Source organism: Oncorhynchus keta, chromosome 13 (assembly GCF_023373465.1).
Source record: "Oncorhynchus keta strain PuntledgeMale-10-30-2019 chromosome 13, Oket_V2, whole genome shotgun sequence".
Taxonomy (NCBI): domain Eukaryota; kingdom Metazoa; phylum Chordata; class Actinopteri; order Salmoniformes; family Salmonidae; genus Oncorhynchus; species Oncorhynchus keta.
In genome coordinates this window covers 41482422-41506949 of record NC_068433.1, presented here as the reverse complement: position 1 = coordinate 41506949, position 24528 = coordinate 41482422, and the positions used below count along the sequence as shown (strand labels likewise).

The following is a 24528-nucleotide window of genomic DNA, read 5'->3' as shown; positions in this document are numbered from 1 at the left end:
AGGCCCAACCAGAGCCCGGATTTAAATCCAATCAAACATCTCTGGAGAGACTTGAAAGTAGCTGTGCAGCAACACCCCCATCCAAACTGACAGAGCTTGAGAGGATCTGCAGAGAAGAATGGGAGAAACTCCCCAAATACAGGTGTCCCAAGCTTGTGGCGTCATTCCCAAGAAGATTGGCAGTGATAACATCATCCTCGAAAGGTGCTTCAACAAAAGTACTTAGTAAAGGATCTGAATACTTATGTAAATGTGATATTTCAGTTTTTTTATGCATTTGCAAAAATTCTGAAAAACTTGTTTTTGCTTTGTCATTATGGAGTATTGTGTGTAGATTGATGAGAGAGAAAAAACAACATTTTAATCCATTTTAAAATAAGGTTGTAACGTAACAGACCCAAAAAGTCAATGGGTCTGAATACCTTCCGCATCCACTTGTATAAGCATTAAAACAAATTACAAATGGCATTTAATCGTACATTTGATAAAGACATACACAAATAATATAATACTAATAAAACAATAACTTTATTGAAAGAATAAGGATAAGGGGGTACATTGTCTTATTCAAACCTGAAAACAAGGTGCAAGTGACATCATCCTTTCATAACCATAGCATTTTATACAACATTCATCTCAGGGATATTGTCATCAAAATTGAACTGGAATTACAAAATATTATAAGAATAAGGAATACACTAAAATAACAATGATGGTCTTTAACAGTTTCTTCTTACATAAATTCCTCTAGGCCTATAGCCTAATACTCGAAGAGTCAGAATTAAAATCATTCAAGATCGGGGGAAATGACATGGTATGGCATGTATATCTATGCATGTGTCCTGTAAGGGTGTGATTGTCCCTCAGCCCTATTTACAGCCTCAGTAGCATGTTGTTCAATCTCTCCAGCCCCTGCCTATCCTTGTCACTGTGGAGCTCAGGTGACATGTCTATAGTGTCGTCCTCCTCAAAGGTCTGAGAGCTGACAGTCCACCACAGTGTCCTGGAGAGAGAGAGAGTATTTACAAAAATATATTTATGACATTTATGATTCCCATATACAGTGGGGCAAAAAAGTATTTAGTCAGCCACCAATTGTGCAAGTTCTCCCACTTAAAAAGATGAGAGGCCTGTAATTTTGTACCTATGATGAAAATGACAGGCCTCATCTTTTTAAGTGGGAGAACTTACACAATTGGTGGCTGACTAAATACTTTTTTCCCCCACTGTATATGGGAATCATAAATGTTACTGGTAAAATAGCAATCATGCAGCAGCCCTCTCTTTTTCCTGGCTAGCTAGCCATTGTAACGACCCTGGGTTTATAAGCGCGGAAATCGACTCTGCCGCTCGAGCATGCTTTTGCAGCACAGTCGATAGCGCGCCAGACCTCGGGCTAGAAGGTCGAGGGTTCGAGACCTGCTCCCTGCTGTTTCAGGGGGAGGAATATGCAAGGCAGTGAATATAACCCCCCAAAAATGAACTTGGGAGCTGATGTGGTCGGAATTTGATGATGAGTTATTCCAGATTGGGTATTCCTGGACGTTACCACAATCACACCATGTTGTTCATCATGAGACATACTTCTCCACCTCTGTGTTTCCCGGAAAGTTCCTTCTTCCTGTCCCCACGATGAACGGAGAACCCCGCTGACTGTATGGACGGGGACAATATATCCGGAAGAGAGCCAATGTAGTGGTCCATATCCCAAGGATATTAGTTCAGTTCTACCCTCTCGGGTGATGCATTTCTGTTGTTTTCTCCTGAATCACTCTGGAAAGTATGTCAGTCAATCCAATACCTGCCAACGAACGTTGTTGCCATAGTGAAACAGGAAAAGTGACTGACGTTGCTCTCTCAACAGAGCACATTAGGAACAAGTCAGATGGTTCTTTCTGGATCTCTTTCTATTCCTTTGATAAAAACTGCCATTTTGATAGGCAAGCTGAGGGAATGGGCCTGGGGAAATGTTGGAGCCACTCTCAAATTCATAGACACAGTGGATGCAAAGGCTGACCGTCCATAGCCGTGTACGAAATCTGTCTTGCCTATTACTGTTAAAACTGCATACTGTGTACTTATCATACTACATACAATTTAGAACATACTGTTTAGTAAAAATGTATGGAGTAGGCAACAAATACTAATATATTAGACTCATATTAGTGCTGGGGACAATAAAAGGCCACTCTAAAATGTGCAGTTTTGTCACACAACAGAATGCGACAGATGTCTCAAGTTTTGAGGGAGTGTGCAATTGGCATGGTGACTGCAGGAATGTCCGCCAGAGAATTGAATGTTATTTTCTCTACCATAAGCCACCTCAAATGTCATTTTAGAGAAGTTAGCAGTATGTCTAACCGGCCTCACAACCGCAGACCACGTGTATGGCATCGTGTGGGCGGGTGGGTTTTTGATGTCAATGTTGTGAACAGAGTGCGCCATTGTGGTGGTGTGGGGTTATGGTATGGGCAGGCATAAGCGACAGATCAAGTCCAGAGTCATGAGTCCCTATGGCTGAATTCTGAGTCCTGGTCCAAGTGTTCAAGTCTGAGCCACTGGGTCCACATTAACTCAAAATAAAGTTATTTACCCAGTCAGATATAGCGTAAGTGGACAGAATAAATGTAGCAGTGGGGCAGCAGGGTAGCCTAGTGGTTAGAGCGTTGGACTAGTAACCGGAAGGTTGCAAGCTGACAAGGTACAAATCTGTCGTTCTGCCCCTGAACAGGCAGTTAACCCACTGTTCCTAGGCCATCATTGAAAATAAGAATTTGTTCTTAACTGACTTGCCTAGTTAAATAAAGGTAAAATAAAAAAATTATGGGTCATGTCCTTTGAACAGTAGCCTAAGGGCTAGAATCAAGCCATTTTCTCTCAGGAAAAGAGGGAGACTACATTTGGCTGCAGAACCTGTATATGAAATGCAGTGTGAAAGTGGGAGGGTTGAGCAATACTAAAAATTCAAAGAGCCTACTTTTCTATAGCCTACTCAAGGGAGAGAAAATATAGCTATACTGTTGTTTTACTATTAAACTCAATGCTGCTATTGATTTTTTTATTTCATAAAGCAGTGTGTGTTTCTTAACCAGGTAAAGGGTAGCTAAATAGAAGGCTGGTGGTGACTGGTTATCTAAAGTGAAGCAAGAGAGTCACCTGCGCCTTGTGTATAAATGGAGCCGGAGCGGAGCCTGTCTGCATTTCTGCCCACTCTCATCGCTTTCTCCCCAGCAGCTCACCAGCTTGATGTAGGCTGTGTTTGCTGGGTGTGACACATCCTTCCTACTGCTTGACAGAACTGAGCATCTGTGCTGCTAATATTAATTGTGATTATTATTGAAAAGCTCTCAATCTTTACAAAAACTCTTATCCAGTCCACACTTAGTAGCCAGATGTTAGTCACAGAGATAATTTTGTCTCGTTTTAGTAAACTGAAATGAAAAATAATTTTAGTTTACTTCTAGTTTTTCTGGCTCTATTTGGTCAGTTATTGTCTCGTCAACTGGCACGTAAAAATAGGTGTTTGATGAATATTTTAGTCGACGAAATTAACACTGAGTCTTCAACCTATTTTGAAACCCCATCCCACAGCTTTATAGCAAACCAATTGGCAGCCAGGGGTAGCAATTTGTTTTGTTTTTTTTAAATCAAGGAGTGGGCCTTGTAATCGCCTAAAAACGTCCTTTCCCCTGACACAAAGGATTTGTATCCAGAGATCAGAGAGTAGCAGCTTGTTATTCTTCAGGATTAAAGCTACATGAAACAATGGTGTCTAAGCCTCTTAAAATAAGACTGTTTGTTAAAGTATGTTCAAAGTTGAAAAAGGTCAGTTTCTCAGGATTGTTAGTTAGCCCGCCGGTGTGGCTCACGGTTCTATGGTGTTGGTTTGAACTGGAATGCTATGATAAATAAATATCACAATATTCTACTCGTTAGCATATCGTCGTACTGTTTCCACTGGTATTGGTAGACGATTTAACAGGAAAGTATGTGACTCGAATGAGTACTTTCTGGTACACAATGGGCCTCAGGATATCGTCACGGTATTTTTGTGCATTCAAATTGCCATCGCTAAAATGCAATTTTGATCATTGTCCATAACTTATGCCTGCCCATACCATAACTCCACAGCCACCATGGGGCACTCTGTTCACAATATTGACAGCAGAAAAAAACGCTCCCTCACACGACGCCATACACATGGTCTGTGGTTGTGAGGCCGGTGGAACATACTGCCAAATTCTCTAAACTGACGTTGGTAGAGAAATTAATATTAAATTCTCTAGCAACAGCTCTGGTGGACATTCCTGCAGTCAGCATGCCGATTGCACGCTCACTCAAAACTTTAGACATCTCTGGCATTGTGTTGTGTGACCAAACTGAACATTTTAGAGTGGCCTTTTATTGTCCCCAGCACAAGGTGCATCTGTGTAATTATCATGTTGTTAAATCAGCTTCTTGATATGCCACACGTGTCAGGTGCATGGATTATCTTGACAAAGGAGAAATGCTCACGAATGTACACAGATTTATGCACAGAATTTGAGAAAAATAAGCTTTTTGTGCTTATGGACAATTTCTAAGAGATTTTATTTCAGCTTATAAACAATGGACCAACATGTTGCGTTTATATTTGTGTACCGTGTAGTTTCCCGGGCTAGTCTTTGATGTGGAAAAGCCCATGGGAATGTGGACGTGCCGCTGTGGGGAGACAAACCTACTCATTGTGAGAGATTAGGTGTTGCTAGTCGTGAGTGGCCCAGAGTGGGAAGACTGATGCAATGAATGCTAGAGCTCATCTTTCCTAGCCTAGACCCCAATCTGTCTGTGCTATCTTGCCAAAACCTTGTCACTAATTGTCACGCCAAACATGTTTGGCACGACAGTTCCATAAGGAGAACAGAAACAGACTGAGACCTACACTGGGTTCTTCACTCTTTTTGGTTCCAGGTAAAAGCCTTTTGGGTTCCAGGTAGAACCATTTTGGGTTCCATAAAGAACCCGTGTTCGTTCCAGGTAGAACCCTTATGGGTTCTAGGAAAAAACATTTTGGGATCCGTGTAGGTTATCATATGGGGACAGCCGAATATCCTTTTTAGGTTCTATATAGCACCTTTTCCCCCCTAAGACTGAAGGCCAATCCATAATGTATAAGTTCCTTCTCCTAGTCAAAACCAATCCTTTCTTCATCAGTTGCTAGGGTTGAGTCACCGTTCTCTCACATAAGGAGCCGTCTTAAGTCTGACGTAGACTCTTAATCCTCTCTTTTGTCCCTGTCTTCCTCAATACCCTGTAGTTACAGATACACTTTGCCTTCCCTATCAGCCTCCATCCCCCCTTTTCCTTTCCCTCTTCTATCCTCCTCTCTGTGCTTCTATGATGTAGTTAGAATATTAAATAGGAAATGTGATAGCAGGAGCTAAAATAGGCTAATGAGCCAATGAAAAGTACAGCCATGGTGTACATCAGAGCAACACAAGGGTAACTCTCCCTCTCTCTGACAATGAAACTCTGGATACAATCCGAGTACAATCTGATATGTATGAATTATTCATAAGCAATACCCCCCCCATCCCCTTTCATTTATCTCTCACTTTCTGCCACCTCCCTCTCCTTTCTTCCTCCCCTCGTGCTCTTCAGATGTTCCTTGTGGCCCTATCGTTTGCCTACTTTGCCAAGGCCTTGTCTGGCAGCTACATGAAGAGCACAATAACCCAGCTGGAGAGGCGCTTTGACATCCCCAGTTACCTAACAGGTGTCATCGACGGGAGCTTTGAGATGGGTAAGTAAGTGTCTGCGTCACAGGTCCCCATCCCCCATGTCCTCACCTCGTCCTCACCCCCAGGGCTATTTTGGGCTTCCGTTCTATCCATGTTGTTGTAGAAGAGATGTGAATGAATGAATGGGTCACCAAGGCCTTCTAGGAAGTCATCAGGGCCTCATTTATCGTGTGTGCGTGTGTGCGTGTGTGCGTGTGTGCGTGTGTGTGTGTGTGTGTGTGTGTGTGTGTGTGTGCACAAAAAAACTTTAAACCTTGTATGCTCCAGATTTCCCACAAAGGTTGGTATTTATCCATCTTGCGGGAAAGTTTTGCATATCTCCAAGTACAGCTCAGACCATTTGTACGCACAACTTCAAGTGGTTGATCAGTTGTATTGCAAGCAAATATTGTTCTTATGGGGGAAATGGTGTTTGATGCACGGGAATAATAAAAACATTATCATATGGGCCTAATGATAAAACAGATGCATTTGCTGTTGGTAAGAAGATTTGCATAGCAGCATGTAGCTTAATATAATTATTTTACTTTTATTATATAAGCCTAAATCATAATCATATTGTAGGGCGTCTCTCCTTTTCTGACATGACTGGTTTATTCCCGCTACAGAACAAATATTAGACTACCATTTATCTATCGTTCATTCAATAGCGCACCATGCTCAAAAGTGTATATAGAACGGTAGCCTACTTAAAATATTTGACATTAGAGGTAGGCCACAGTAATGCTGTGAGGTAAGAGGGCGACGTCATAGTCTATTTAATCTCAGAGTCTATTCTAAGGCAAGAGATCTAAACACCATAATTTACCGATAAACAAGATATCGAACAACAATTTGTCTTTTGATTAGAAGTGTTGGCTGAAGAATTTACTTTTAAATTGTTTGAATAGACGATCAATCTTGCAGAATGTGCGGCCAGTGTTTGGCACTCGCTATAGGCGGCATGCATTTTTTTGGTTTGAAAGTCACTGAAATACATTCTGCCTACACCTCTACAGAAATCTTATCAAACTTCCCATTGTGCCCTCTTTGAGAATCTGTCAAATCAAAGTTTATTAGTTACGTACACCTATTTGCAGATGTTATCGCACGTGCGGTGAAATGCTTATGTTTCTAGCCCCCAAAAAAATAGAAATGAAGAAATATCAGATGAGCAATAAGTACTGCCCTACGCTCAGCTTGGCAACAAAAACAATAAGATCAGCTTGTGGCTTCCATCAATGTAATTGTCTGCCTAATTTCCAATCCCCCATATATTGTTTGGGTAATGTATATAATATATATTTTTAAATACAGTACCAGTCAAAGGTTTGGACACACTAGTAATAAATAGTAATAATAATAGTAATATATGCCATTTATCAGACGCTTTTATCCAAAGCGACTTACAGTCATGTGTGCATACATTCTACGTATGGGTGGTCCCGGGGATCGAACCCACTACCCTGGCGTTACAAGCGCCATGCTCTACCAACTGAGCTACAGAAGGACCACACACCTACACACTTAATCAGCATGGCTACCACAGCATTCTGCAGCCATCCCATCTGGTTTGCACTTCCCACTATCATTTGTTTTTTGACAGAACAATGACTCAAAACACACCTCCAGGCTGTGTAAGGGCTATTTGACCAAGAAGGAGAGTGATGGAGTGGTGCATCAGATGACCTGGCCTCCACAATCACCTGACCTCAACCCAATTGAGATGTTTTGGGATGAGTTGGACCGCAGAGTGAAGGAAATGCAGCCAACAAGTTCTCAGCATATGTGGGAACTCCTTCAAGAGAGAATGCCAAGAGTGTGCAAAGCTGTCATCAAACCAAAGGATGGTTACTTTGAAGAATCTAAAATATATTTGTATTGTTCAACACTTTTTTGGTTACTACATGATTCCATATGTGTTATGTCATAGATTTGATGCCTTCACTATTATTCTACAATGGAGAAAATAATCAAACTAAAGAAAAACACTATTTTACAATAGTTGTCTTTAGTTCATTTTTAGTCCCATCATTCACCCTCAATCTATCTCTGAAGACCATCCAGTTTTTTCTATTTGCCATATATTTTCCAACTGTGCCGTTTCCCAACAGTTCGGAACCTATGTACATTTTACGGACAAAGTATATTTTACATTCGTTATCTTTTTTCCCCCCACTCTTCCGCTCGCCTCGAGCCTTTCTGTGCAGAGTAGATTGAAACCAGGAGAAGCCTGCTGTAGGATTCGCTGTGTGCCTCTTGCCATGGCTCCAATGCCCCCAAATACAGGGAGAGAGAAAAGTGCTGAAGCATCTCAGGAGAGCTCGATAGACTAGCCTCAAAGTCCTTTCTGTATTTAACCACTCTCTAATAGCAGGATGTACTCTGAGCCTCTTGACCTGTTAAAACCATAGAGACGTTTCCCTTTTGGGAAACCCTTAGCAACAAACAAAGCAGTTATTCTAGTCCACGCAGTATTCAAAATGGATGAAGGAAAAAAATCAACACATTTACAGTCAGAGATCATCAGTTCAGGTGTTTTCAGCATAAAAGCACAATCAAAACAGTTATTTTCCTTAAGCAGTATTTTAAACTAACGAAGGGGCACAATGACACTTCAACTATCTGGCATTTCCAAGTGCTAGGTTTGCCTTAGTCAGAGAACAGTTATTTCTGGAGTTCAGAAGTTTAGGCATTCTACAGCAGGTTTCTGAAGTGGTACTTCCCAAATCCAGCACCCTTGGAGAATAGCCTACTCACTCCTCTTAATAATGAGAGCGGCTGGAGGTCCTTAAGGAATGGACGTCATCCATCCATCCTTGAAAAACAACAATTGGTTCCATCATGAAATGGCTGCTTTTCGTTTACCTCATTAAAGTTATCATTGCCCACCACTCTCCTCCACTACCCACATTTTTCCCCCTGTGTTTCCCTCTCTCAACCTCTCCCCCTTTCTCCCCCTCTCACTCTACCCCAACCCCCATCCCTCCTCTCTCCCCATCCAGGCCACGGCACAGTCATTCAATTGGCCCTTGGTCATTCAATTTGGAGGGTTCTTCTTTTCTTATGATTCAATTTGTAAGCATTACCAACAGAGTGAATGTGAAAATGGATTCCAAGTGGTCACCCTATAAGTAAAAGGAGGGCTGTGTTGGTTACATTGCCTACTTTGCCATTTTCTCTTTATTAAACGGGCCATAACTTTAAAACTAGCAGAGCTCCAACTCTGGAACTTTGATATGCCCTTAGAGTACAGACCCCTTGACATTTTCCGCATTTTGTTATATTACAGCCTTATTCTAAAATTGATTAAATAAAAAAAAGATTAGTCAGGATCGAGGCAAAGGTGAACTGAGCAAAGTACAGAGAGATCCTTGATGAAAACCTGCTCCAGAGTGCTCAGGACCTCAGACTGGTGCGAAGGTTCACCTTCCAACATGACAATGATCCTAAGCACACAGTCAAGACAATGCAGGAGTGGCTTCTGGACAAGTCTCTGAATGTCCTTGAGTGGCCCAGCCAGAGCCTCGACTTGAACCTGATTGAACATCTCTGGAGAGACCTGAAAATAGCTGTGCAGCAATGCTCCCCATTCAAACTGTAAGAACTTGAGAGGATATGCAGAGAAGAATGGGAGAAACTCTCCAAATACAGGCGTGAGAAGAATCGATTCTGTAATCGCTGCCAAAGCTGTGTCAACAAAGTACTGAGTAAAAAATAGTTTTTGCTTTGCCATTATGGGGTATTGTGTGTGTGGTTTGATGAGGAAAAATACAATTTAATACATTTTAGAATAAGGCTGTAACCTAACAAAATGTGGGAAAAGTCAATGGATCTGAATTCTTTCCAAATGCACTGTATATTATTTTCAACAATATATTGGAACATTTGCCGAATACATTTTTGTATATTGAAATCAGAATACTACTCATATTACAGAGCAAGCGGTAAAGCTTCACACGGCACCAATTTTTTCTTTTTAACATCTACAGTCTTAAGGGAGGCTAAAATGTCAGAAATATACCAACTTTGATGAATTATTTCTAAATTATGCTTTTCGATACAAATGTGAAATATGTGTCAACAATGTCCTTTTTTTGTCTGGGTTTCATGAGTAATCACTCTATAGTGGGAATTAGGAAACCCAACGGTGCCACTATGTTGAAACTCACCATGGCAACACACTTACACTTATCAATGAGAGGAATTAGGCATTGTGATTGAGAATGAATTCAAGCAGACCATTGTGTCAGCGCTGGGGTCAGTTCCATGTCAACTCGACAATTCAAGAATCCATTCAGGAATGGAATCGAAATAGAGTTGTAAACAGAAAAACTCTTTATGTGAAAATACATTTTACTTTTCCAATTTGTGAATTGAATCTCGATTCATCAGATTTGTCAATTTGAGAATTGAAATGGCAACTTAGAACACACTAATTCTGTGTCTGTCTGTCCCCCTACCAGGTAACCTGTTGGTGATAGCATTCGTGAGTTACTTTGGTGCAAAGCTGCATCGGCCCAAGATCATAGCAATGGGCTGTGTACTGATGGCAGTGGGAACATTCATCATCGCTCTGCCACACTTCCTCATCGGACGGTGAGGTTTTACTGACTTAATTTGAAGGAGGATTAACTTACAATGCTTGGGTTTCCAGCTTCCTTTTCAAATCAAATTTAGCAGATGTTACTGCGGGTGTAGAGATTTGCTTTTTTGAACGCACTTGTGGTACAGTAAGCTAAAGCTTATCTGGATATGTGTGTAAGCGCGTGCGTGCGTGTGTGTGTGTGTATTCTGTTCTGAATCACGTTTCCAGTGATCCTCTATTTAAAGGAAATGTCAGTCTACAGTGCATTCGAAGAGTATTCAGACGCAAGTATTCAGGATACACCTGAGCTCGGTTTCGAGTCTCATAGAAAAAGGTCTGAATACTATGTAAATGTGTTATTTCAGTCCCCAAAAATATTTACATTTGCAAAGATTTCTAAAAACCTGTTTTTGCTTTGTCATTATGGGATAATGTATGTAGATTGATATATAAGGCTGTAAAATAACCAAATTTGGGAAAAGTCAAGGAGTCTAAATACTTTCTGAATGCACTGTATTTCTGTGTGTTTGGACAAAGTCTGGTAAAGGACAGATATCACTGTGACTCTGTAGTGATATGCTAATATACAGAATTTTGCACATATCTTATATATTGTGTACCATCGTTTGTGAGATGAAGCATTGTTGTGTGTTATCATGTGTTCTCATTAGCATGGCTTGGTCATGAAAGTTTGATCAGTCCAAATGTTTTATCCCTCCCACAAGATGGGAACATGTGGAATCTTAAAGAATATATGCTGCACTGTCTCTTTTTACTGAATGCCAAGAGAAGTTTTACTATATGCATTTTTACAGCTGTGGGATGTTTTTCTGAAAAACACTTCAGTCGTCAATTGTTTGTATTTTACAGGTGAAGCCAAAAAAGCTTCTTCATTAAGTATTGTGTGTAACATGATAAGCTTGAATGTATAAAACGTTGTACCCTAAATGTTTCATTGCATATCCAAAGCACTCATGTTCTGCTTTGTCTCTGTCCTCTCTAACTGTATAACGTGGTGCTTTCTCCCCTCCCTTCGCTAAACAGTCGCATTGGTGTTTTGTACGCAGCTATAAGTTCGAAACGTCAATCCGATCGTCAGTGAATTCAACCAATAACCTCTCTCCATGTCCAGCGCGCCTGTTGTCACCCTCCTCGCAAGCTTCGGGTGACCCGCTTTCTGAGGCACCAAGCACAGGGACAGGTGTGTCACACACACACACACACACACACACACAGACACAGACAAGCTCATGTGCATACATGCATTCAACCATGGAAACACAAACCAACGCACACACACAAGTACTCATGGACACACACACACACACACACACACACACACACACACACACACACACACACACACACACACACACACACACACACACACACACACACACACACAGTGCTGTATCTATTCTCTCTCTCCCCCTTCCCAGTAGGTTGTGAAGGAGAGTCCAACCTCTCCATGTGGATCTATGTGTTCCTGGGGAATGTCTTACGAGGGATCGGGGAGACTCCAGTGCAGCCCCTTGGGATCTCGTATATAGATGATTTCGCCAGGGAGGAAAATGCTGCATTTTACATTGGTAATAGACCAATTGGAAATGCAAACACATTTTAGATAATGTCACTATGCATGATTTGAAGTACAATATGTTAAGTCGATCCGACGGTCTGAATAAACTGCCTTTCAGTCTGATTCATACACTAAGGGCCCGATTCAATCAGATACGCTTTAGCCAACATCCGGATAGCTGATGCTTAATACTGTGTGCGAGGTGGAACTGCATTAGAGCTGTCAAATCCACAAGTGGCTCCCAGCTTAACCTGTTACTCCTACCCCCTACTTTTTCGAATATTCTGTTAAAAATCGCGCAACATTTCAGCGCCCTGCTGCTCATGCCAGGAATATAGTATATGCATATGATTAGTATGTGTGGATAGAAAACACTCAGACGTTTATAAAACTGGTTAAATCACTGCTGTGACTATAACAGAACGTGCGTTTCACCGAAAAGTGCAGGAAAATCTGATCACTGAAAATGGAAATAAATATCCATGCGCCACATCCAGGAATAGTTAAAGGTGAACCGAATTAAATGAGGCCGAGGTTGCAGTACCTACAGCTTCCACACGATGTCTAGAGTCTTGTCATTTGCTTCGGCTTTGATTCTTGGTCAAACCGAATCAAGGGAACCGATTCCCTCCGGTCTCCGACCGGATGTTTTGGTTGAGATTTCTCCTGACATTTTTTCCAGACGGACACCTATAGAATTTACATCGCCTCCTGATGAATTGTATCGCTTATTAACGTGTACCAATAACTAAAGTTGCATTACAAAAGTATTTCGAAGTGTTTTGTGAAAGTTTATCGTCAACTTTTTTAATTAAAAAAAATTACGTTATGTTATGAAACGCTATTTTTTTCGTTTATCACACAGTCTTCATAGATCGATATCTAGGCTATATATGGACCGATTTAATCGAAAAAAAGACCCAATAGTGATTATGGGACATCTAGGAGTGCCAACAAAGAAGATGGTCAAAGGTAATGAATGTTTTATATTTTATTGTGCGGTTTGTGTAGCGCCGACTATGCTAATTATTTTGTTTACGTCACCTGCGGGTCTTTTGGGGTGTTACATGCTATCAGATAATAGCTTCTCATGCTTTCGCCGAAAAGCATTTTAAAAATCTGACTTGTTGCCTGGATTCACAACGAGTGTAGCTTTAATTCAATACCCTGCATGTGTATTTTAATGAACGTTTGAGTTTTAACTAATACTATTAGCATTTAGCGTAGCGCATTTGCATTTCCAGATCTCTAGATGGGACGCCTGCGTGCCAGGTAGGAGCAAGAGGTTAACACGTGAAGCAGGCATTGTCATTGGCTGCACAGAGTCGCTCTGTCACACCTGCTCCAGCTCCCCCTAGCGCCAGGCCACCCATCATTATACGCATCTGTTACCGTCATTACGCGCTGCTGTTACTGTCATTACGCGCTGCTGTTACCGTCATTATGCGCTGCTGTTACCGTCATTATGCGCTGCTGTTACCGTCATTACGCGCTGCTGTTACCGTCATTACGCGCTGCTGCACTCATTGGACCTGGACTCCCTCTCTTTGTTGAATGCCCCTGCATATACAGTTTAAGTCGGAACCTTACATTCACTTAGATTTAACCAGAAGGGGACTAGGGTTCCAATTTGGGAACACCCCCCCCACGTTCAGCTGGAAGGTGGCGCATGGAACGCAAAAATATTCCTAAAAATATTTTACCTCCACACATTAACAAGTCCAATGGCTCAAATGAAAGATAAACACCTTGTTTATCTACCCAGCAAGTCAGATTTCTAAAATGTTTTACGGCGAAAACATAGCACATATTTATATTAGATCACCACCGAAACAAAAGGCAAGCGGCGGCCATTTTGTCCCAGAAAAAAATAAAATTTAAAAGTAGGATTAAAAAATAAATAATTCACTAACCTTTTGAAAATCTTCATCAGATGACAGTAATATTACATGTTACATAGTACATTTATTTTTTTTCTCAATAATATGCCATTTATATCCATAAATCTCTGTTTACAATGACGACATTTCAAAAAATGCTACTCAAATGTCAGGAGAAATGATGATAGCTCCGACAGATAACGTCAGATAACAAGCAATAAACATGACTAAATATACATGTTCTACATATATTTACAAAGATACACTTCTTCTTAATGCAACCGCTGTATTACATTTATTTTTAACGTTACAGACATCGTTCACTGGGCTATACTATGAGTCAGCGCTCAGATATTAGCAGTATGTCTCCTCTACGTTTGGAGTCCACAGAAACACCAAATAACCACATAAATATTCCCTTTCCTTTGATGTTCTTCCATCAGAAGACGTAGAAGGAGTCATACTTACCCAATACATCGTTTGGTTTCACGTTGTGTGTCTCTGTATTAGCACATGTTAACAGCTTCGGCTGAAATGCATCCAAAATGACTTCTGGTCCAGCACTCTTGCGCATCAAAACTTCCAATTTACATATTATATGTCCACTAAACTGGTCAAACAATGTGAAAAATCGAGCTTTATGATGTTTTTAGCATGTAGAACAAAGATCAGCGCTAACAGACAATCCGGCTTCAAATGCTGGATCATGGAAAAAGACGCAACTCCAAATCTTGTGGGATTCTCACAATGAACGTGCCATTTGAAAGCTGCGCAACAGAGTGCCTGTTTTCAGAGGGACACGAGCAATTTTGCCTGAGAGTTCTGCTTTACATACAGACATAATTTAAATGGTTGTAGAAACGTGTTTTCATTCAATAATAATTTTTATATGGCAATTTTGGGAAAAAATATTTTCAGTGGGATTCTCACAATGAACGTTTGCCATTTGAAAGTCTGACATCGCATGAACAGATAGAGACTGTTCCTGGATCGGTAGCTGCCTTTTAAAAGCTTGGAAAATTTCAGAAAATGATGTCATGGCTTTAGAAGCTTCTGATAGGCTAATTGACATAATTTGAGTCAATTGGAGGTGTTCCTGTGGATGTATTTCAAGGCCTACCTTCAAACTCAGTGCATCTTTGCTTGACATCATGGGAAAATCTAAAGAAATCAGCCAAGACCTCAGAAAAATAATTGTAGACCTCCACAAGTCTGGTTCATCCTTGGGAGCAATTTCCAAACGCCTGAAGGTATCAGAAGAACCTTGTGAAGATGCTGGAGGAAACCTGTACAAAAATATCTATATTCACAGTAAAACAAGTCCTATATCGACATAACCTGAAAGGCTACTCTGCAAGGAAGAAGCCACTGCTCCAAAACCACCATAAAAAAGCCAGACTACAGTTTGCAACTGCACATGGAGACAAAGATCGTACTTTTTGGAGAAATGTCCTCTGGTCTGATGAAACAAAAATATAACTGTTTGGCCATAATGACCATTGTAGTGTTTGGAGGAAAAGGTGGGAGGCTTGCAAGCCATTTGTGGCAAAATGGCTTAAGGACAACAAAGTCAAGGTATTGGTGTGGCCATCACAAAGGCCTGACAATCAATCCTATAGAACATTAGGGAGGTGACCTGAAAAAGCGTGTGTGAGCAAGGAGGCCTACAAACCTGACTCGGTTACACCAGCTCTGTAAGAAGGAATGGGCCAAAATTCACTCAACTTAATTATGGGATGCTTGTGAAAGGCTCCACAAATTGTTTGACCCAAGTTCAACAATTTAATGGCAATGATACCAAATACTAATTGAGTGTATGTTTGACCCACTGGGAATGTGATGAAAGAAATCAAAGCTGATATAAATAATTCTCTCTACTATTATTCTGACATTTCACATTCTTAAAATGAAGTGGTGATCCTAACTGACCTAAGGGATTTTTTTTACTAGGATTAAATGTCAGGAATTGTGAAAAACTGAGTTTAAATGTATTTTGCTAAGGTGTATGTAAACCTCCGACTTCAACTGTATGTATTTTATTAGGATCCCCATTAGTTGTTGCAAAAGCAGCAGCTCCTCTTCCTGGGGTATACAAAACATGAAACATAATACAGAACATTGTTAGACAAGAACAGGTCAAAGACACAGCCTACATATCAATGCGTACACACAAACTATCTAGGTCAAATAGCGGTGAGGCGTTGTGCCACAAGGTGTTGCTTTATCTGTTTTTTGAAACCAGGTTTGCTGTCTATTGGAGCAATATGAGATGGAAGGAAGTTCCATGCAATAAGGGCTCTGTATAAAACTGTACATTTCCTTGAATTTGTTCTGGATCTGGGGACTATGAAAAGACCCCTGGTGGTATGTCTGGTGGGATAAGTGTGTGTGTCAGAGCTGTGTGTAATTTGACTATGCAAACAATTTTGGATTTTCAACACATTCATGTTTCTTATAAAAAGAAGTGATGCAGTCAGTCTCTCTTCAAGTCTTAGTCTAGAGAGACTGGCATGCATAGTATTAATATTAGCCCTCTAATTACAATTAAGAGCAAAACGTGCCGCTCTGTTCTGGGCCAGCTGCAGCTTAACTAGGTCTTTCCTTGCAGCACTGGACCACACGGACTGGACATTAATCAAGATTAGACAAAACTAGAGCCTGCAGAACTTGCTTTTTGGAGTGTGGTGTCAAAAAAGCAGAGCATCTCTTAATTACGGCTAGACCTCTCCCCATCTTTGCAACCATTGAATTTATATGTTTTGACCATGTCAGTTTACAATCTAAGGTAACGCGAAGTAATTTAGTCTCCTCAACTTGTTCAACAGCCACACCATTCATTACCAGATTCAGCTGAGGTCTAGCACTTAAGGAATGATTTGTAGCAAATAAAATGCTCTTAGTTTTAGAGATGTTCAGGACCAGTTTATTACTGGCCACCCATTCCAAAACATACTGCAACTCTTTGTTATGTGTTTTAGTGACTTCATTAGCTGTGGATGCTGATGTGGTATATGGTTCGATCATCAGCATACATTGACACACATGCTTTGTTTAATGCCAGTGGCAGGTCATTAGTAAAAATAGAAAAGAGTAGAGGGCCTAGAGAGCTGCTCTGCGGTACACCACACTTGACATATTTGACATTAGAGATGCTTCCATTAAAGGAAACCAATTAGATTGATATCTCTGGATCCACGATAAGGCAGAGGTTGAAAAGTCATAGCACTTAATTTAGAGCTAGGCGTCTCGCTAGCGGGGCAACTTCCTGTGAAACTGGAGGGCGCGCAATTCATATAAATAATCGTAAACATTATGTATATTAAACATTTAGGTACATATAAGTGTCTTATATCGGTTGAAAGCTTAAATTTGTGTTAATCTAACTGCACTGTCCGATTTACAGTAGCTATTACAATGAAAACATGCCATGCAATTGTTTGAGGACGGCGTCCCATATCAACATATTTTTCTAATGTCACAGGTTTCATAAATTCACAAATAGAGATGAAATATTCACTAACTTTTTGAAAATCTTCCTCTGATTTGTTATCCAAAGTGTCCCAGCTATAACATGTAGTGTCGCTTTGTTAAATAAAATCCTTCTTTATATCCCAAAAAGTCTGTTTAGCTGGCACCATCGATTTAAGTAATCCACTCGTTCAACATGTAGAGAAAGGAATCCGAAAATCTACCCCTAAACTTTGTTTCAACAAGTCAAAATACATTTCTATTTACTCCTCAGATACCCTAAAATGTAATCAAACTATAATATTTTTTTACGGAAGGAAGTATGTTCAATAGGAAACTAATTTTAGCAGGTGCGTCCTGTCTACATGGCGCGCGCAAACACGAATTTCCAAGACTGTCCCTGTACTAAAACTGATATTTCTTATTCGTTTTTGAATTTACAAGCCTGAAACCTTGAACATAGACTGCTAACACCCTGTGGAAGCCTTAGGAATTGCATCCAGGGAGCTAATTTTCAGTATGACCTTATACTTGCCATTCTAAGAGGATGGTCTCTCCAAAAAAGAATCTGGTTGGTTTTTCTTTGCATTTTCTCCTACCATATCTATTGTGTTATATTCTCCTACATTATTTTAACATTTCTACAAACTAACTCCAATGTATTTTCTTTCCAATGGTACCAATTATATGCATATCCTGGCTTCATTGCCTGAGCAACAGGCAGTTTACTTTGGGTACGTCATTCATGTGGAATTTGTTTTAATTTTAAAGGGGCCTAGCCCTAAGTTTTTTTCAACAACAGGTTATGGTCAATAATATCAAAGGCTGCACTGAAATCAGCTCCCACAATCTTCTTATTATCAATTTCTTTCAACCAATCATCAGTCATTTGTGTCAGTGCAGTACACGTTGAGTGCCCTTCTCTATAAGCATGCTGAAATTCTGTTGTTGATTTGTTTACAGAGAAATAGCAGTGTATTTGGTGAAACACAATTTTTTTCCCAACAGTTTGCTAAGAGCTGGCAGCAAGCTTATAGGTCTGCTGTTAGAACCAGTAAAGTCCGCTTTACCACTTGGATAGCAGAATTACTTTGGCTTCCTTCCAGGCCTGAGGACAAAGACTTTCCTCTCAACTCAGATTAAAAACAGATAGGAGGGGCTATAGAGCCAGCTAGCATCCTCAGTAGCTTTCTCTCTTAAGTTGTCAATGTCAGGAGGTTTGTCATTTATTGATAGTTAAATCTTTCCACCTCTCCCATACTAACTTAACAAAATTCAAACTTGCACTGCTTTTCTTTCATTATTCGTTTTTTCATACATTAATATAATTGCTCACTGTTTGTTGTGGGCATTTCCTGCCTAAGATTGTCCACTTTGCCAATGAAATAATTATTAAAATAATTGGCCACATCAATTGGTTTTGTGAGGAATAAGCCATCTGATTCGATGGATTTGAATTTGTCTTTCTGCCCATCATTTCATTTAAAGTACTCCAAAGTTTTTTTTGTTCCATCATTCTTTATATACTTGATCTTGGCTTCATAATACAGTTTCTTCTTTTTGTTGAGTTTAGTCACATCACTTCTCAATTTGCAGTAAGTAAGCCAGTCAGATTTACAGCTAGACTTATTAGCTACTCCTTTTGCCCCATCTCTTTCAACCATACAGTGTTTCAATTCCTCATCAATTCATGGAGCCTCAACAGTGCATGGATATTCCTCATTAATCACATCAGACCAACAACTATTTTTTTTTTACATCATTTTTTTTACATACATTAAGAGTCACAGCAAAATGTTTTGCATGATCTCTTATACACTATTTTAGGCCCAGCTGTTGGAACCTTGGCTTTCCTGGATATAGCCACTATATTGTGATCACTGCATCCAATGGGTACGGATACAGCTTTAGAACAAAAATCTGTAGCATTAGTAAAAATGGGATCGATACATGTGGATGATCTTGTTCCTGTAGTGTTTGTAAACACCCTGGTAGGTTTATTAATAACCTGAACCAGATTACAGGCACTGGTTATACTAAGAAGCTTCCTCTTGAGCGGACAGCTTGATGAAAACCAGTCCATATTCAGGTCTCCAAGTTACACCATCAAGCGTTTCACACATATTATTTAGATACTGACTGCTAGCACTTGGTGGCCTATAGCAACACCCCAAAAGAAAAGGCTTTAGATGTGCCAAGTGAACCTGAAACCACAACACTTCAATAACACTTGACGTAAGATCTCCTCTAAGCATTACAAGGATATGGCTCTGAATATATACAGCAACTCCTCCCCCATAAGCATTTCTGTCTCTTCTATAAATGTTATATCCTTGTATTGCTACTGATGGTATCATCAAATGAATCATCTAAGTGAGTCTCAGAAATGGCTTATATATGGTTGTTATCTGATGTTAGCAAGTTATTGATTTCATGAACCTTATTTCTAAGGCTACATATATTAATATGGGCTATTTTCAGCCGTTTCCTGGGTAGCTTATCAGAGATAGACATAATATTGAACAAAGCAGACAAAGCAAGAGAAGAAAATACATTCAGCAGTCCATTAATCAATCGGTGTGTGTGTGTGCTACGGGGTTGAGGCTACGAAGCCATAGGCTTGGCTCTCTCAGGCTTCTGGGAGGGAGGGAGGGTGTACAATGAGCCTGTCGTAGCGGATGTACACAATGTCCCGACGCACTCTGGCAGCTTTCATGTCTGGTTTCAGTTCTTTCCTCTTCTGGCGCACAGCTTCAGGATAGTCCTCGAGGAAGATATACGTTCCTCTCAAGTTCTTGGCTCTTTCCAGAACAGCTACCTTGTCCTTGAACCTCAGGAACTTGACCACTATTGGCCTGGGCCTATCACCTGGGCCGGTGGTGGGTTTTCCAGTCCTGTGGGCGCACTCCACCTCAATCGTCCTGTGGTCCATCTTCAATTTCTCAATGATCATTTCCCTCACTTTGTCCTCCGACTTCATCCAGGTCTCATGTGGAGATTCTGCAATTCCGTCCACAACCATGTTGTTTAGACTTGATTGTCCCTCGAGATCGTCTGATTTATCTGTAGTTGTTATCATGGATTCACACACAACTGATGTCCTCTCTCAATGACTTACAGATTGCTTTCATCTCGCCATTCTCCTGTTTTCAACTCGGTGAGCTGACCCTGGGAGAACTACAAACTCCTCTTTAGGTCCTGGACCTCTCTGATCAGGTCGTCCATTCTTTTATTAGTAGAATCCACACGTATTTGGACGAAACACTTGAAACTATTTTCTTGTTGTTGTAACTGCTTATAGGTCTCTCTTTTTTTTGTTTGTTTAAAAGATCATTCACGTGTGATAGAGAGACACCACTGGCACTGTCCTCAACGGTACTTGCGCCGGATTTGGTCTTTGTCATGGTAGCTAGCAACCATGACGGTCTATATTACCACACAGGGCCTTCCGTTACAACGCTCTATATGTCTGCTCCTCTGTGTTGTTCCCTGTAGTAGCCTCGTTTGTTGTGTCGTGTTCATGTCCGGACGCTGTTCTTGTTCCGTTGCATGTCAGTCTATATTAAATGATTCACTCATTGTACCTGCTTCTCATCTCCTGCGTTGGGCGCTACACGCTTGCATTAACAGAAATGCTATGCAGCCATTTTTCGAACACTGGAATGTGATCTCGATTAGTATAATAAAAAATGGTCAGTATTTCATTGAATGATTTTTCAATTTGAGCGTAGTTATTTCTATATATAGCCTACACTTTCTCCTTCTGAACTTCTAACACAAGTGGAGTGGGTGTGGCTTTGACAATGAGCGCAAGAGCAGCTAATCACTGATTTGACGGCTCTAACCACACCGCCATAACGTCCTCTACGCGGGTGTCTGCTATCACCGGTTAACGCTGGATCTGATTGAATCTACCACGTTGTGATAGCATGAATGGACGAACGGTCCATATAAGCAGAAGCATCTCTTTGACCTTTTTTTAAAAATCACACAACAACTGTCTTATTGTTGACTTATGGACCTGGTTAGTATAATAAATCAATTGCTGTGTGTGTTCGTGCATGCGTGTGCGTCTTTTCATATTTCAGGCTGCGTTCAGACCATAGCAGTCATTGGTCCTGTGTTTGGCTATTTACTGGGATCTCTATGTGCCAAAATATATGTGGACATTGGATTTGTCAACATGGGTGAGTAACCGGTATCTACCGAGTATTCTGTCTAGGCCGCCTACACACTTTCGGACTAGTCAGTTCTCCAGTTTAGACAGCGACAGGGCATTCACCTCTGTTCTGTCACTACTAGACTAACAAACAGGGCTCTGAGTTAAGTTCATTGCCGTTCCTAGAGTGCACTCACTGACTGTGTTCAATAAGTGTTATATATGTGCATGCTTCTAGATTCTAGGTTATCGGACTAAATTGACTAGTGTGCTCCAGAACACTGCTCAGTGACGTCAGCTACCTAATTTGAGTAACCAATTTGAAGCAGGAGAGATGGTTAAGATATGCACAAAAAGCAGCTGTGCTTGTTATTCTCTCCAGTAAGACTTGTTGCTAGGGACGTTACTAGTGTACTCAGTTATTCTCATAATATATTTTGTCCCCAACAGTCACAGCTCTCTCTCTGTGCTTGTCCTCCCTGTATAGAGATTTCTCTTGTTATATGTATGTACTGACATGTATTTGTAACTGATTGATGGACACACACACTACATGTTAATGTTTTTAAATGTATGTAAATTGTAAAGTCTTTTGTCTGTAATGTATTTTTCGTTATTTCGAACCCCAGTAAGACTTGGCCTCGGCTAATGGGGATTGTAATAAATCAAATTCTGTGTCTCCCTTCGCTGTATAGAGAGTATCACCATAAGCCCTGGTGATGCTCGCTGGGTGGGGGCCTGGTGGTTAGGTTACCTTGTAGCTGGGGTAATCACCCTGCTTTCAGCCATCCCCTTCTGGTTCCTGCCCCGTTCCCTGCCCATCCCATCAGACCGAGGCCCAGCCCAGTGCACCCCGGAGCAGACTAGCTTCATCAAAGACTCCCCTCTCCTGGAGCATAAGTACCAAGCCGACGAGCCAGCTGGCTTTCTGGAGATGGCCAAAGGTATTTTGTTGAATGGGGATAAAGTTAGAATATTTTCTGGTTTAGATTGTGATTGGAGTTTAAAAAGGCTTTTCAAAGTCTGTTCAGGTAAAATTGTATATTAAATTCAGGTTGCTTTGGATGAAATGACCGTAGTATGGAAAAAGGTAGACAAAAATGCCCATGACAACTGATGATGTTTTGTTGATTGTTTTTAATCTAGATTTCATACCAACGTTGAAAACCCTCCTGGGGAACCCAGTGTACTTCATCTACCTGTGTGTGACCATCATTCAGCTGAACTCTCTCATCGGCATGGTAACCTACAAGCCCAAATACATAGAGCAACATTACGGACAGTCCGCATCAAAAGCCAATTTCCTGATGGGTACGTAAACGTTGGCCAATCATATAGCTTATATGGCTTGATCATTGTTGGGGAACGTTACTTTTAACGTTACAACATGACTTACTATGGAAAGTAACTGGTTACATTACTTCTGCTTTACCAAAAACAAAAAGACCTCTGAAGATGCCTTGGGTATGTTGGTCATTCTTATAGGCCCAGTGCAGTCAAGAACATGTTTTTCCTGTGTTTTATATATATTTTCACACTGAGGTTGGAATAATATTGTGAAAATTATGATAATGCCCTTTTAGTGTAAGAGCTGTTTGAAAAGAACATCTGAAATTTCAGCCTGTTTTGGTGGGATGCAGTTTTGGCCTGCCTGGTGACATCACCAGGCGGTAAAATAGTTAATAGACCAATAAGAAAGAGTTCCAAACTTCTGCCAAAACAAATCGTTTTCAGTTTTCCCCTCCCCGCTCAGACCACTCCCAGACAGTCTTAGGTAAATTCTTGCTTGAGAAATTGGTCTTTGCTGAGATAGTTTTGTTTCTTTTTGACTATTTTAATTAAAAACAATCACAGCAAGGTACTTAATTGTTACCCAGGCATGATTTGATATTGAGATAAAAACATCTGCGTTGGAACTTTAAGGGTCTATCAGAATTAGCTTTATGCACACTACTTTAGAATGGCTTGACTCTGACGACTGATAGGCCTAGTGCAAGGGTAGGCAACTGATAGGCCAATGGTAGGCAACTGATAGGCCAATGGTAGGCAACTGATAGGCCAATGGTAGGCAACTGATAGGCCAATGGTAGGCAACTGATAGGCCAAAGGTAGGCAACTGATAGGCCAATGGTAGGCAACTGATAGGCCAATGGTAGGCAACTGATATGCCAAGGGTAGGCAACTGATATGCCAAGGGTAGGCAACTGATAGGCCAAGGGTAGGCAACTGATAGGCCAAGGGTAGGCAACTGATAGGCCAAGGGTAGGCAACTAGATTAAGCCACGGGACTATTTTTGCAGGAATGGATGATCGGGGGGCAGGAACATTTTAATAAAAAAATGTAAACTTTATTTAACTAGGCATGTCAGTAAAGAACAAATTTGTATTTACAATGACAGCCTACGACCTGTATGCTCTAGTCGGCTGACCCTCGCTACATATTCATCGCCAGACCCACTGGCTCCAGGTCCAGGTCATCTATAAGTCTATGCTAGGTAAAGCTCCGCCTTATCTCAGCTCACTGGTCACGATAACAACACCCACCCGTAGCACTCGCTCCAGCAGGTATATCTCACTGGTCATCCCCAAAGCCTTTGGCCCGCCTTTCCTTACAGTTCTCTGCTGCCACTGACTGGAAGGAATTGCAAACATCGCTGAAGCTGGAGACTTATATTTCCCTCACTAACTTTAAACATCTCCTATCTGAGCAGCAAACCGATCGCTGCAGCTGTATATAGTCCATATGTAAATAGCCCACCCAATCTACCTACCTCATCCCCATATTGTTTTTATTTACTTTTCTGCTCTTTTGCACACCAGTATCACTACTTGCGCATTGCATCATCTGCTCATCTATCACTCTAGTGTTAATCTGCTAAATCATAATTACTTTGCTACTATGGCCTATTTATTACTTTACCTCTTCACGCCATTTGCACACACTGTATATAGACTTTCTTTTTTTCCTATTGTGTTGTTGACTGTACACTTTTTTTTATTCCATGTGTAACTCTGTGTTGTTGTTTGTGTCGCACTGCTTTGCTTGATCTTGGCCATGTCTCAGTTGTAAATGAGAACTTGTTCTCAACTAGCTT

At 40.8% G+C, this 24528-nt stretch overlaps 1 protein-coding gene across 4 annotated transcripts in view; it reads left to right on the top strand.

Moving 5' to 3' along the window:
- LOC118392355 (solute carrier organic anion transporter family member 1C1-like) overlaps positions 1-24528 on the top strand; it is a 176703-nt gene that overhangs the window by 19626 nt on the left and 132549 nt on the right. For 3 of the 4 annotated variants that reach the window (XR_008062863.1, XR_008062864.1, XM_035784269.2), the window contains exons 3-9: positions 5641-5782; positions 10226-10358; positions 11415-11548; positions 11787-11936; positions 21363-21461; positions 22129-22377; positions 22580-22744. Coding sequence is in view for 2 of the 4 variants with exons in the window: in XM_035784269.2 (XP_035640162.2) it covers positions 5641-5782; positions 10226-10358; positions 11415-11548; positions 11787-11936; positions 21363-21461; positions 22129-22377; positions 22580-22744 (1072 nt within the window). In the remaining 2 variants the exon portion in view is untranslated. The remainder of the gene's footprint in view (positions 1-5640; positions 5783-10225; positions 10359-11414; positions 11549-11786; positions 11937-21362; positions 21462-22128; positions 22378-22579; positions 22745-24528) is intronic. The other variant, XM_035784270.2, reaches the window with a different exon arrangement.